General features: G+C 39.8%; 1 protein-coding gene across 1 annotated transcript in view; it reads left to right on the forward strand.

Moving 5' to 3' along the window:
- DNAH5 (dynein axonemal heavy chain 5) overlaps window positions 1-13897 on the forward strand; it is a 319657-nt gene that overhangs the window by 277597 nt on the left and 28163 nt on the right. The window contains exons 70-74 of the mRNA XM_055246049.2: window positions 1086-1207; window positions 2965-3114; window positions 9358-9603; window positions 11509-11728; window positions 13089-13294. Of these exons, the coding sequence (XP_055102024.1) occupies window positions 1086-1207; window positions 2965-3114; window positions 9358-9603; window positions 11509-11728; window positions 13089-13294 (944 nt within the window). The remainder of the gene's footprint in view (window positions 1-1085; window positions 1208-2964; window positions 3115-9357; window positions 9604-11508; window positions 11729-13088; window positions 13295-13897) is intronic.

Genomic DNA, 13897 nt, shown 5'->3' on the forward strand with positions numbered 1-13897 from the left:
AGATCGATACCATCCTGGCTAACGCGGTGAAACCCCGTCTCCACTAAAAATATGAAACATTAGACAGGCATGGTGGCGGGCCCCTGTAGTCCCAGCTATTCAGGAGGCTGAGGCAGGAGAATGGCGTGAACCTGGGAGGCAGAGCTTGCAGTGAACCAAGATCGTGCCACTGTACTCCAGCCTGGGCTATAGAACGAGACTCCGTCTCAAAAAAGAAAGAAAGAAAGAATAATTCATAGAGCATATTTTCCTTGATATTCTTCAATAGATGTTATTTATTAAACAGTATATTTTATCCTAGAGAAGACTTCTTTACTCTCTCTGAAAATATGATTGCCCACACATTCAGTTGTTCTGAAGTGGACAACAAAAACATTTTTAAGGTGTCATTTTTCTTACATTGCTGTCAGAGTTACGTGGGTTACATGAGCTTTGGTAAATCATCAGTAAAAAGATAAGGGTCAGTACCAAATGGAAATGTTTTTGTGGTTAGCTTAGGGTATAACCACAGACATAAGTGATATAGCATGGAACCCTTGGGATGTGTTCAAGGTAGATGTAAGTAATATACTGATTTATAGAAGAGAATCCTTCAAACACATCTAGTACTACTAACATTTCTAGATAAAGTATCTATTGAATGTTAGCTTGTGCTAATATTGGGCAATTCTTAATATTTACAATTGCTGCTCATTTAGTGACCCTCTGCCATGTCCTCTATCCTGTTTTGTGTGCTTTACATGCTTACGTCGTGACACAGGTTTAATTATTCTTATTTTACTAATTTGGAATTAGAGACCTAGACAAATGAAATGGCTTGTCTCAGACCTTGTCCAGGGGAAACTAGGACAGAATCCAGCATCTGCCTGGTTCCAAAGTTATATTACTGATGATTAAATGAGTTTTTTCTAAAATTATCTGTTGATTTATTAAGTGTTGCATGTTTCTCGCTATGATTTATATTTCTGTGCTTAAAAAAGTGAAAGCAGTAAAATAAGTGAAATTAAAATAATACAAGTTTTCCTAAATAGATTGTTTTACAGTGAAGGAAGGGAAATCTGATAATTTAATGTTTAATTTTAAAGGAGGTGCCTCATTAGACCTTAAAGCTTGTCCTCCAAAACCATCAAAATGGATCCTGGACATAACGTGGCTGAATTTGGTGGAACTTAGCAAACTTAGACAGTTTTCAGATGTCCTTGACCAGGTAACTGTGCTTTGAATCAACTTAAGCTAATGTCATGTTGAGCAGCTTTCTGATTTACCACTAGATACAATATTTGTGGAAGAGAGATAGTTCTTAATATTGTCACTCTTAAAATGGTATTACATGTGCTTGACCTTCCTCAAAGCTCACCTACACTCTGATAAAATAAACTCCGCTCATCGTTAACTGGTCTTGCAAGTAGAAATGTGCCCAGGAACTTTAACCAGTGCCATCCTGGGCCATGTGTTAGTATCACCAATCGGATGTCCACAAGTAGAAAAACTGATAGATCCAATTAGATTAAATAGTTAGAAAGATTTAAAAGCCTTTTCCTTCTTTCTATTGGTTAAATGAACAGCCTGCCTCTAAATGCTAAATTTCTTGTTTCTCTCCCTCTTCTTTTTCTTCCTCTCCTGCCCTTCCTATTATTTGACTTAGTTAGGCACCTGGGTATGAATTTCCTGCAAACACTTGGCCTCTTGTCTTTAGAAGTTATCATCTTTCTAGAATCAGCCAGCTCCTGATGAACTTTGCATATGCTGGAATCATGGAAGTTGGGTATCGAGAATTGAATTGGGACAAGCCAAGAAACAGGGTTATTGAAAATCAGGTGACCATAGAGAAATCAGGTTGGCAGCAGGGTGGCTTTATTCAGCTATAAGTTGAAGGCTTTTTTTGACCGGGAAATGTCTTAAAGTTGGTTCTTGACTTCCTCAGTTTAAGTTGACCATTTGCTTATGTTCTGCTATACTTTTATGTTTTGGCTTATCACTGGTGGTGTTAATTATCACTACCATGTACTTGGGGGTACAAACCATTCTTTTGGGTTATTCCCCAATAGGATTACCCCCAGTGACCTTGCCTAGACCATTGATATTGAAGTTGTACCTTCTAGAGATGATAACTTATGCACGAAACCCCTCAATATTAAGTAGTCTTTCATGATTGAAAGAAGTTACTATTTTTATTCTTACATGGTATTTTCTAAATATGAACCTGGAATGATTTGCCTTTGATTATATCCCAAGAAAGACATTGGAACCCTTAATGAAAATGAATATACCAGAGAACATAAGATGATATTTATCTGTAGACATTATTTGTTTGTTTGGTGTTTCTGATCTGCTTACCATGTAATTCCTGCCTCTCTTTGGCGTTTTAAGCTGCAGAGGATAATGTACTGTGTCCTTTTACTCTTTCCAAGTTGCCTGAGGGTAGCAGGTGTCTGATCATTCATTTGATGATATTAACTGACATATTTCCAATTACTCTAGATTAATAGAGTATTGATCAAAAAGCTGTTCATTCAATAATAAACATGTGTTAAATGTCTTCTTTTGTGTCAGGAGTGGTCCTGGGAAATGAGGAAACATAAGTGAATGAGATTTGGTTCCTGACATGAGAAGATTTTGTGGAGCAAATTGGACTTCGTTGAAATAATGAAAATGAATTTCCATTGATTTTGTTGTGTTCTTTACAAATTTGTTACCACAAAGGCATAGAAGAAATTAAACATCCCAGGACTCTCCCTACTTTAAAATGTAGTTGTAGGCTGATGTTAATATAGACTGACTTTGGAGCAAATGACATTAGATTTTATACTGTCAAACTTTCTATAATATAAAATAAAAAAATAGCCAAGGAATATAATTTACACATATCTGGAGAGGTCAAAGGTTTGATGAAACATATCTATGACCTGTTACTGAAAGATTGCTGGGTGGCATGACACAGTTTTTATCCCATGGTATTTTCAGATATCGAGAAATGAGAAAATGTGGAAAATTTGGTTTGATAAGGAAAACCCGGAGGAGGAACCTCTTCCAAACGCCTATGATAAATCTCTTGACTGCTTCAGACGTCTTCTCCTTATTAGATCCTGGTGTCCTGACAGAACCATTGCCCAGGTAAAAAGTCCATATTAAAGAGAAAAATGAGAGAATACTTTTAAAGAGAATTTTCTTTTAAATTAAAAAAAATATTTTAAATGTGAATTCCAGTGAGAATTTCTTGTAGGGTTCTGTGTGATTTTCTAGCAATATGTGTGAAAAATGGAAAAGTAAACAAATAGATGTATTGAGGCGTATGTTTGGGCTAAGTGATTTAGTAACTTTTTCTGACCTAACTGCTACAATAGGAGTAAATGAGAAAACCATGATTCTAAGGTTGGCATATAGGTATAATAACATAAAGTTAATGCATTATTCTTTTATATCATTTTATATTCAGTCAAAGATTATATGGCTGCTCCATTTTGCTGGTAGTAAAACAGTGTTTCTGAAAGCAGGAAGAACATAAAGACATTAGGGTGAAGAGAGTGGGGGAAGGACAGTGTGCCCAAACCGTAGTCATTTCCCCAGAAAAATGTCGCAGCTCTAGATGTCAGTAGGTTGTCTTACAACTGAATTTCACACATGGTTTAAATGTGAATCCTGCCTCCAGATGATTCATCTGTTTAAAGACCTTTAATTTGCTGGCTTAGTATCATGGGACTTTACCCACTAAAAGGACTTGTGTCTTGCCTGTATGATGAAAAGTTTAACTCTGATATTCAGCCCAGGTTGACTCCTTAAGGGCTTTTCCAAATGAGCTGTGGAGTAGCAATAGCCTTGGGTTTATAATAGAATGTAAGACATTTTCTCCTTCGTTCTCCAGAGGGAGTGTTAAAAACTTATGGAGTAACTACCTCCAAGTCCACTTAGGTATTGTGGAATCATGAAAACAACCAGATTCAATGATTTATTGAGAAAAGAAAAATGAGTTTCACAGTTCGGGGCACTGAGATCACCTTCCCTTTCAGTTTTTCTTCTCAGTTTCATTACTTTTATCCTGCCCAACTGAATTGTGAAATGGTTGCCTTATTCAAGGACAGTGTGGAAAGAAATGTTTGAGTAGTCTCTTTCTTATCTTTTTTCCGTAGAAAGCTATATTTGCTTCAATGCTGAAATTTAAGTAACTCTTTTTTGTAACTTTATCTTCATCCCGGCTTCTCCGATCCCTGGACTTACTGCAGCCATGGCCTCATACCTGTTCTCCTTATATTTCTTCTTGTATACTCTAGTCTACTCTGCACACGCTAGAAGAAATGCAAAGATGGTGCCATTCATTGGCTTTTCAAGTCCTGCAGTAACTGCGCATGGCCCTTATAGTGCCCAGGTCCTAAACAAGGTTTAGAAGGCCTGTTGGATAAATGTTCTCTCCTCTCAAGTTCTTATTCTCCTTTTAGAATCCTTTTGTGATTTTCAACCTGACAACTTTCTGGGAAGCATATTAGTAGGTCTACTCAATCCCATTCCCCACAGGCAGCATCAGGCTATGTGCATTTCTTATTCTCTGCATTTTGGCTGAGTGTGACTGTCCACATCTGTGCATGCCTGATTGCAAAAATGCTGCACTGTCAGAGTGTGTCTCTTGAGAGGTACACATTTGTGTCTTAAAAATCCTCAACAGGCCAGGCGCGGTGGCTCACACCTGTAATCCCAGCACTTTGGGAGGCTGAGGCAGGTGGATCACGAGGTCAGAAGTTCAAGACCAGCCTGGCCAACATGGTGAAACCCCATTTCTGCTAAAAATACAAAAATTAGCCAGGCATGGTGGCGGCATCTGTAATACCAGCTACTTGGGAGGCTGAGGCAGGAGAATCGCTTGAACTTGGAAAGTGGAACTTGCAGTGAGCTGAGATCGTGCCACTGCACCCAGCCTAGGTGCCAGGGTGAGACCCCATCTCAAAAAACACATACTCAACAAAGGGAGGTTGGCACAGGTATGCAGGTTATTTGTTCATTTTCTCCCCCATTTAAAGGCTGAATCTGTTGCATTGGGACCACATACTGGGATGAACAAGTTCTGCAGAGTTGTGTGAAGAGCAGTGTATGAAAATGCAGCACTCCACAATGGGGTGTTGCCTTTCTTTAAAGGCTGGCAGGCTGTGCAGAAGCCTGGCTTGCCACACCTGAATTAACTCTTACATCAGTTATTACAGGTGTCCTACTGTCCCTAGCCAGTGACTTGCTCTTTGCTGCTTCATGGTCTCTGCATATGTTTCTTCGGCATAGAATGCACATGCTCTGACCCACTTAGCTGTCCTCTTTGCCTCAATAAATCCCACTCATCATCCAAGCAACAGCTTAAATACTTCTTTCACAAGGGAGCCTTCTCTGGCGTATTCCTGCAAGATTAATCAGTTGCATACTTTCGTGTCACCCTGCAAGTCATAAATCTTTCAAACTAGTTATTTTGCTATTACTTGCTTAATGTATGTCTCATCCTGGCATGGAGGTTGGGGGCAAGCTTCATAAGGGCTGGGCCATTTGTTCACTGATCTGTTCCTAAAACCTATTGTACTGCCTGGGACAGAGGAGAGGGTCATGGACCAAGGTTTATATCTGTTGCATGAGGTGAATTATCTAACATGGTTTGTTAGTTTGTGCATTGCTATAAATAAATACCTGAGACTGGGTAATTTATAAAGAAAATAGGTTTAGTTGGCTCATGGTTCTGCAGGTTGTACAGGAAGCATGGGGCTGGCATCTGCTCAGCTTCTGGTGAGGCTTCAGGAAACTTTCAATCATGGCAGAAGGTGAAGGAGGAGCTGGCATGTCATATGGCGAGAGCCAGAGCAAGAGAGTGGTGGGGAGATGCTGCATACTTTTAAACAACCAGACCTGGGAAGAACTCACTCACTATCATGAGTACAGCACCAAGCCATTCATGAGGAACTCACCTCTGTGACCCAAACACCTCCCACCAGGCCCCACTTTCATCACTGGGGATTACATTTCAACATGAGATTTGAAGGGGGCAAATATTCAAACTACATTATTCCTCCCATGGCCCCTCAAGTCTCATGTCCTTCTTACATTGCAAAATACAATCATCTCTTCCTAACCGTCCCCCAAAGTCTTAACTTGTTACAGCATCAAGTCCAAAGTCCTAAGTCTCTCTGAGACTCATCTCCTCCCACCTGTGAGCCTGTAAAATCAAAACACATTATTTACTCCCAAGATACAATGGTAGTAAGGCATTCGGTAAATATTACCATTCCAGAAGGGAGAAATTGGCCAAAAGAAAGGAATAGTAGGCCCTATGCACGTCCGAAACACAGCAGGGCAGTCCTTAAATCTCGAACCTCCAAAATAATTTCCTTTGACCCCGTGTCCTGCATCCAGGGCACACTGGTGGAAGGGATGGGCTCCCAAGACTTTGAGAAGATGGGGAGACCGAGTATTGCCTGGAATCATTGTCCTGCTGGCTGGTGAGATAATGCAGGGTTTGGGTTGAAGTTGAAGAAAAGAAGATGAAGAAATGTACTCTTTCTAATGCATGCATGTGTGTTTTCAGATCCGCCTACCGCAGTGGGGCCTTCCCTGGGATTGCTGAGCATCCTTGCATATTACATATTTGCCCCACAGACTCATTACAAACCCTTAGGCTTGGAGCCAATTTGAACCATGACTGTGACCCTATTTAATAATGTCCCTGCCCAGGGACTGGAATTATGACCAAAGGTCCTTTCTCCAGACATAGGTGAAGCCGCCTTCCCTGTTGTTATCTATTCCAGAGGTTGGCAAACTAGGGCCTGCCAACAACATCTGGCCCACTGTCTGTTTATGCACAGCTGGTGACTTAAGAATTATATTTTTAAATGCCTGAAAAAAATCACCAGAAGACTAATATTTTGTGATAAGTGAAGATTGTATAACATTCACATTTCAGTGTCTCTAGCAATTTATTGGAACATAGCCATGCTTTTTATTTGTGTGCCTACGACTCCTTTTGTGCAACAATGGCAGAGTTGAATAGCTGCAGTAGAGATGATTTGGCCACCAAAGTCTAAAATATTTACCATGCGGCCCCTTAGTATTCTAGCATGTTAGCTCATGGCTTGGATAATAATACCTGAACTGGGTCAATGATGAGTTATATGGCAGAACTGGCCATGTTGAGCCGCTTGCTACCCTAGGGTAGAAAGTACTTGAATCTTGATGAGTTGCACTATAGAGATGTTGCAGTGATGGCGGAACATGTGGCTGAGAAACAGCTGCAGCTGTGGAATGCCTCAGTGTCCAGCCTTTGAGTCCTTCCTGATCACAGGACTCCCTGCTTCAGTGACTGTGACTGAATGTGTACATGGAGTAGACATTTGGGGAAGTCAAAGAACATGTCAGGCAAACTTCTTAAACACCTGCCAGAGGCTGTAGAAAAATATGTAGGCTTTTATATACAAGTTAGAGATTTAGATATTGGATCTGCCCAACCTAGCAAAAGTATCGAGAGGTATGAAAATAAATAGCATTCTGTGCCTCAAATTCAACTGGACTGAAATTCACCTCCTCAAAACCTCCCAGGCACTGAACTAATAAAGAAGAAGGTCGGAAGGGGTGAGCCTCTCTGTGAGTGAGGGGCCCAGGTGCTGTTTGGTCATTTCATTGCCAGTGGCCTAGTCCTGTCAAAGAGGGCCCGACCACCATTTCTTGTTCCTTTGGGAAACCAGGTACAGGTCTTTCCCCAAAGCCATCTAGAAATAGTTGCCAAGGCAGAAATCCTGTGTATTCTACAAAGTTGGCATGCCTCTTAATCTGCATTGGTATGGGGGAATGGACATTATGAGCAGGATTATGACTTTAGAAGAAGGAGAAGAGATCCACAGTAAAATGGTCCAGCTGTTTCTGAATTAGCTGGCATGAGTTAGGGAATGTGAACGTTCCTCTTTTTGTGTTTTGCACTCTCATGAGGAAGATGGACGTTCCATGATGACCAATTTTCAGACACTCTTTACCTGGCTGTATGAATGATGAAGCTTGTTTGAGAAGTCTCCACACACCAGATAGAATCAGAAAGTAAGACCAAGCCAGTCGTTCAACAGTCTAGACTCATGTGGCACCCATTTTACCTCTCTTACCAAGCTACGAGAGGATATTGTAAGCCAGGAGATTCCTCTGTGGTGGCCACTTCTCTCTCATTGTAACCCACAAAGAGGGCAAACACAAGTGGGAAATGTCACACCAATTTGTAAGCTCAGATGCTTGGGGTACATTCTGAGGGTGAATAGGGGATAGCAAGATATCGAAGATGAGGGATGAGCCCACATTACTGGCTGAAAATCAAACTCTGATGTTTTAAAGTCAAGGATAGTGACTGAACCAGCTCTGCCTCCCCTTTGGTCCAGGTCTATCTGAAACCTGTCTGATTCAAGGGAAGCTCCATCTGAAGCTGTTTTGTGTTTCTCTGGAAATTGGAGTGGGGAGGCTCACCTACCTAGCCCTTGGGAGAGTTACAGGTCGTGTTGCACCCACGCCTAAGTTATGTGAAAATGATGATTGTGGGGAATGCTGCTGGGGAAAGAAACTTGGGTTTTACCCATCTAAGGTGGAAGAAGACCACCAGAATAGGAGGAAAAATGTTTTTGAGGGAATTTAATTATTTAGAAGGTGGAGAATATAGGCTAAAGATCATATTCACAATACCATTTGTTGAAAAATAAATTATAACTTTTACCTCATTTGAAAAAGTACTTTGTTGTTACCAGAATTTTTTTCAATGGTTGTAATAAAGTTGACAAAATCTGTGATATTTCGAGTGTGGATTTCATTCAAAACAAAATTAACAGTAAAGGGATGAGCCAAATATGGGAAGGAATGACGACAATGATGAGAGAGATTATGGATTAAATCTTTAAAAACTAATTCATTCATTCAACAAATATCCAATACATTTCATGCAAATAGTCACTCAATAATTATCTATTTAATCAGTACCCATTACATTGCAGGTATTGTGTTGCTTAGTTGATTATTTAAATGCATATATATTTGCCTTAGAGCATCCTAAACAATAGTTTCCCAATATTTTTATTTTCTGGTCTAGCAGGAAGCAACCAGTATATTGAAATGGGTTTCAAACCAGGAGTCATACAACTTTGGTTCTTTTGACTGTCTGATTTTGTACTGGGTAAGCAACACAGTCTTCCCACCTATAGAATGGAGATATAAACAAACAAATATGAAAAACAGTCTCTACCCTGTTTCCCTGACAGGGTTACTGTGAACATCACTGAGATAATTACAAAAATGAATTTTGGAAACCACACTACATTATCTACATGAAAGAGTTGGAACGACTTTTGCTGACCTGTATACTGTTTTTGGCAGGCCCGCAAGTACATCGTGGACTCCATGGGAGAAAAATATGCAGAAGGTGTTATTCTAGACTTGGAGAAGACGTGGGAGGAATCTGATCCACGGACGCCACTCATCTGTCTCCTGTCTATGGGCTCAGACCCCACAGATTCCATCATTGCCTTGGGGAAGAGATTAAAAATAGAAACCCGTTATGTGTCCATGGGCCAGGGCCAGGAGGTCCATGCTCGGAAGCTCTTGCAGCAGACCATGGCGAACGTAAGGCTGAATGTCTACTTTTGTGCCGTGCTGTTTATATTACAGGTTATGGAATAGCAATGCAGAAGAAAAATATAAATCATTAGGAGTTTAAATTTACATGCTGCCTGCTGTTTACTAAACAGCATTTTTTTAAAATTTAAGCTAACATTAAAACTTTTGAGGCAGTGTGGCAAATAAATCAACTACCCAAGGATAGCAAAGTGGATGGTCTACTCAGTAAGATGAAAACAAAACATTTAATGCAGAGAATGGAATCCCAAAGAAATGGGATTCTGTGGGTGAAGATGGAACATCAGAGTTCTCACCTAAGAAGTTTAGATCACCTGGGTGTGATGCCTCACATCTGTAATCTCAGCACTTTGGGAGGCCAAGGCTAAGGATTGCTTGAGCTCAGGAGTTCAAGACCAGCTTGGGCAACATAGACCCCATCTTTCCAAAAATAAAAATTAGCTGGACGTGGTGGCCTGTGCCTGTGGTCCCATCTACTTTGGAGTCCGAGGTGGGAGGATCACTTGATCTGGGAAGGTAGAGGCTGCAGTCACTGCAGTCCAGCCTGGGTGACAGAACAAGACACTTTCTCAAAAACCAAAACAATGCAAAATACAAAAAAAAAAGGAAACTCAGGTCAGGGTTCACTTCTATGCTGGATAAAAGAGAGAAACTGAAGTCTTTTTGTAGCTGCTGTGTTTTATATTGAATTTCCTTTTTGTTTTGAATTGTGGATGGTGTCAATTGAAATTTTCAAAGGGTAAAGTTTAGATAACTTATTCAGCAGTACTGTAAATTTCTGAAGAAAATATAAAGGAAATGTGAAATCTCTAAATTATCAGTTTTACATGTAAGTCTGCTAAGACTTTAGATCTAGTGCTTCTTTTTTTGTTGTTGTTTTTGTTTTTGTTTTTTCTTTTTGAAAGACAACTCGTGCAGCTCTAGTCAGTGATCTAAGACGGGTTATAGAAAAACACCTCAAGATTATGATCTGGATCTCGTAGGTGATTTTAGCAAAAATATTTTATAGATTAGATATTGAGGAAATTATTGTTACATGACCCCCAATTTTGCCTGAGTTGCATTACACAAAGACCTTCCTATACTTATGGTATAATTCAGGCAAAAGATATGGCTTATTATTTTCTAAGGCTCTTGCTCTTCTTAGTGTGGTCAGATTCCCAGGGAAGGTTGTTCCACATTCTAAAGGATGTACGCTCTGTTGCCAGGATTCTGAGAACTAGTGGGAGGCAGGAAGTAGCAGGTCTCAAAATTCAGCAGCCAATCATTCTTTCACCTGGTTTCAGTGTGGTACCGATGCCCTCAATGTGCCGGTATCCTCCAGTCTAGACCCTGTTTTGCCTTCTGTAGAAAATCAACTTCTCATTTTTCATTAAGGCAGGCAGAATTTGGGGAGTTATGTGGTATAAATCAGGTTGCATCTCAGCTTTCCTTGAATGCTAGCTTGGGATTCAACTTTCTTGAACCTCTTTTGAATGTTAGTGATAATGCCTTCACTCTCTCTGGCATTGTCCTTAAGAGTTCATGCCTTTAAAAATTTTCTTCATTGTAGTTTTAATGGAATTTGGGGAGGGATCTGAGTTAAATGGATGTTTTCAACCCGCCATCTTTACTTGGAAGTCCTTTTATGTTTAACTTTGATTATATTCATGATTGCGACCGTATAGTATTGGTACAATTGCATACTAGTATATACTGGAACAAATGCATGGACTAAAAGAAAATAGCTTATCTCAATTAAACATTTTTGTTTTCTTAGATTTGACCTAGATTAATTTAAAATGGTTAGTGTTTTTCTATTAAATTTTAATTACTTAATTTCTAAAGAATGTAATAATTTAGAATTTGGGTGAAATACAAAACCACCTAATTTCCGTTTACTGCTGTTGACAGGGAGGATGGGCACTTCTGCAGAACTGCCATCTGGGACTTGATTTCATGGATGAGCTGATGGACATAATCATAGAAACTGAGCTTGTACATGATGCGTTCCGCCTCTGGATAACCACCGAGGTTCATAAGCAGTTTCCCATTACACTCCTTCAGATGTCCATTAAATTTGCCAACGATCCTCCACAGGACCTCCGGGCAGGACTGAAGAGAACATATGGTGGTGAGTCCAGAAATATTTCCAAGTCTACAGGACTTTTCTTACTGAAATTGTTTTCCTAAAAAAATTATAAAAGGATTAGCTAGGATACAGTTATGGCAAATAGTCCTACTGTTTAACCTGATGGGGAGGTGATGGTCCTCTTTGTGAATATGCCCCGGCAGTGTGAAAGAGTCAGGGCCCATGATGCCCACCTTCTGGTTTCCTGTTTTCCCAGTACTGCCCTATTTAAGCTCATGCTGCTCTCCAGCTAGACATCATTAATACCAAAAATGAACAATTTGTCATTTATGGTATTTGTGCTCCATACTTAAAGTAGTACATTAGTCTCTTCCAAGAGGAGAGTCTGAATTAAAGTCATGCCTGCCTGCCTTTCATTAGGGCCGTATGTCAGAAGGTAGCTAGTTAAAAATCCAGTGGCAGCAAACTCAGGCCCAAATGCCCCCCGTATGACTGGGGCTGAGGTCGCTCTCTTGGCCATTGCTTCCTCCATTTCATAGCTTTATGTATGGGGCTTGCGGTCATGAAAAGAACATGGAACTTTCAGTCAGAAATCCTGATTCTGGCCCTCGCTGTTGATAATTACTTTGTTCTCTTGGGTGCAAGTCAGTCAAATAACCTGAGTTTCAATTTTCTCATATATAAAATAGGGACAGTAGAATCTCTCCAGGAGAATTGAAATAAATTGTAACTAAAATCATGTATTTGATAACCATAGTAAATATAATTATTGTATTTCAATCTGGAAAACCTGCAAAGAGACTTTTGGAGAGTTGCTAACAAGGCTCAAATTCCTGCCAATGTGTAAGATAATGTGGGGATAAAAGAGAGGTGGAAGAATAATGGCAGTAAAAAATAAATAAATAAATCTAATTATATATACAATATAGTATATGCATATGTATCAATCATTATTATTTGGAGCATGTACTCAGGTGCAAAGGGCTTCTATATATACTATATTAATAATATAAAATTAGTTAAAAGTATATGCCCCAAGTATATGCTCAAAACAACAGTAATAATAATAGAGTAGTAGTTATAGTAATAGTGGCAGAATTTATTAAACTGTCATTACCCTTCCATCTTGATTTTACCCCCACATGATCTTGTTAGATTGGCAGGAACTTGACCCATGTTAGCAAGGTTCTCCCCTCCCCAAAGTCTCTTTGAAGATTTTTCAGAGAGAAATGGTCTCTGGACACCCAAAAGTTAAATTATTATTGTCACATGATTATCATAAAAATAATCCAAATAAGTGAATTTTAGTATCAGGGATTTACAAAAATGATTACTTATAAAAGTAGTAGAAAATAAAGACATTTGAGAGATGATACATTTTTCACCCAACTGACCACAACAGGTGTGAGCCAAGACCTGCTGGACGTGAACTCCGGGTCCCAGTGGAAGCCCATGCTGTATGCAGTGGCTTTCCTGCACTCCACTGTCCAGGAGAGGCGCAAGTTCGGTGCCCTGGGGTGGAATATCCCCTACGAATTTAACCAAGCAGACTTTAATGCCACTGTGCAGTTCATCCAAAACCACTTGGATGACATGGATGTCAAAAAGGTACTGCTGTGCATGCTGCCTTGTGCCCCTGGTGGCTGTGGGCTTGGGCCATCAGGCTCACAGGACCTCCGATCTTTGGGGTAAATTATGTAAGAGAATTTGCTGTGCTTGCAAAGTCATCTTGAAGTCATAGCAATTTGGGTCACACTTGCCTCTTGATTTCAGGAAAAATTGGTCAAATTTTGATTATTATTTTATTTCTCAAAAGCAAGTTGACATTCCAAAGAAGACAGCCTCAAGGGGCCTGTTCTTAGGGGGTGTGGTTGGGGAAGCTTGTTCTTCAAAATCCTAGAAAATGAAAATGGGAGTCCAGATCAGTTTGAAGTGTGTGCTTTCTAAAGAACTGCCTCAATACCCTCAAAAAGCAAACACTATTTTCTATCTATATTGAAGTATGAAAACATACGAATGCATCAAGGAAGTCTATTTCAAATCATAGACATGAGCATTGAGTAACTACTCTTCTTTACCTTTTTACTTTTCTTTCTGCACTTTCTCTTTACGGTACTGATGACGAATGACTGGCTGAAAGAATGATGTTGAAACTGAATACATGGGTGTGGCTTGGCAGGGAAATAATAATACAACAGTAGTCAGTTCTAC

Source organism: Symphalangus syndactylus, chromosome 16, assembly GCF_028878055.3.
Source record: "Symphalangus syndactylus isolate Jambi chromosome 16, NHGRI_mSymSyn1-v2.1_pri, whole genome shotgun sequence".
NCBI classification, from domain to species: domain Eukaryota; kingdom Metazoa; phylum Chordata; class Mammalia; order Primates; family Hylobatidae; genus Symphalangus; species Symphalangus syndactylus.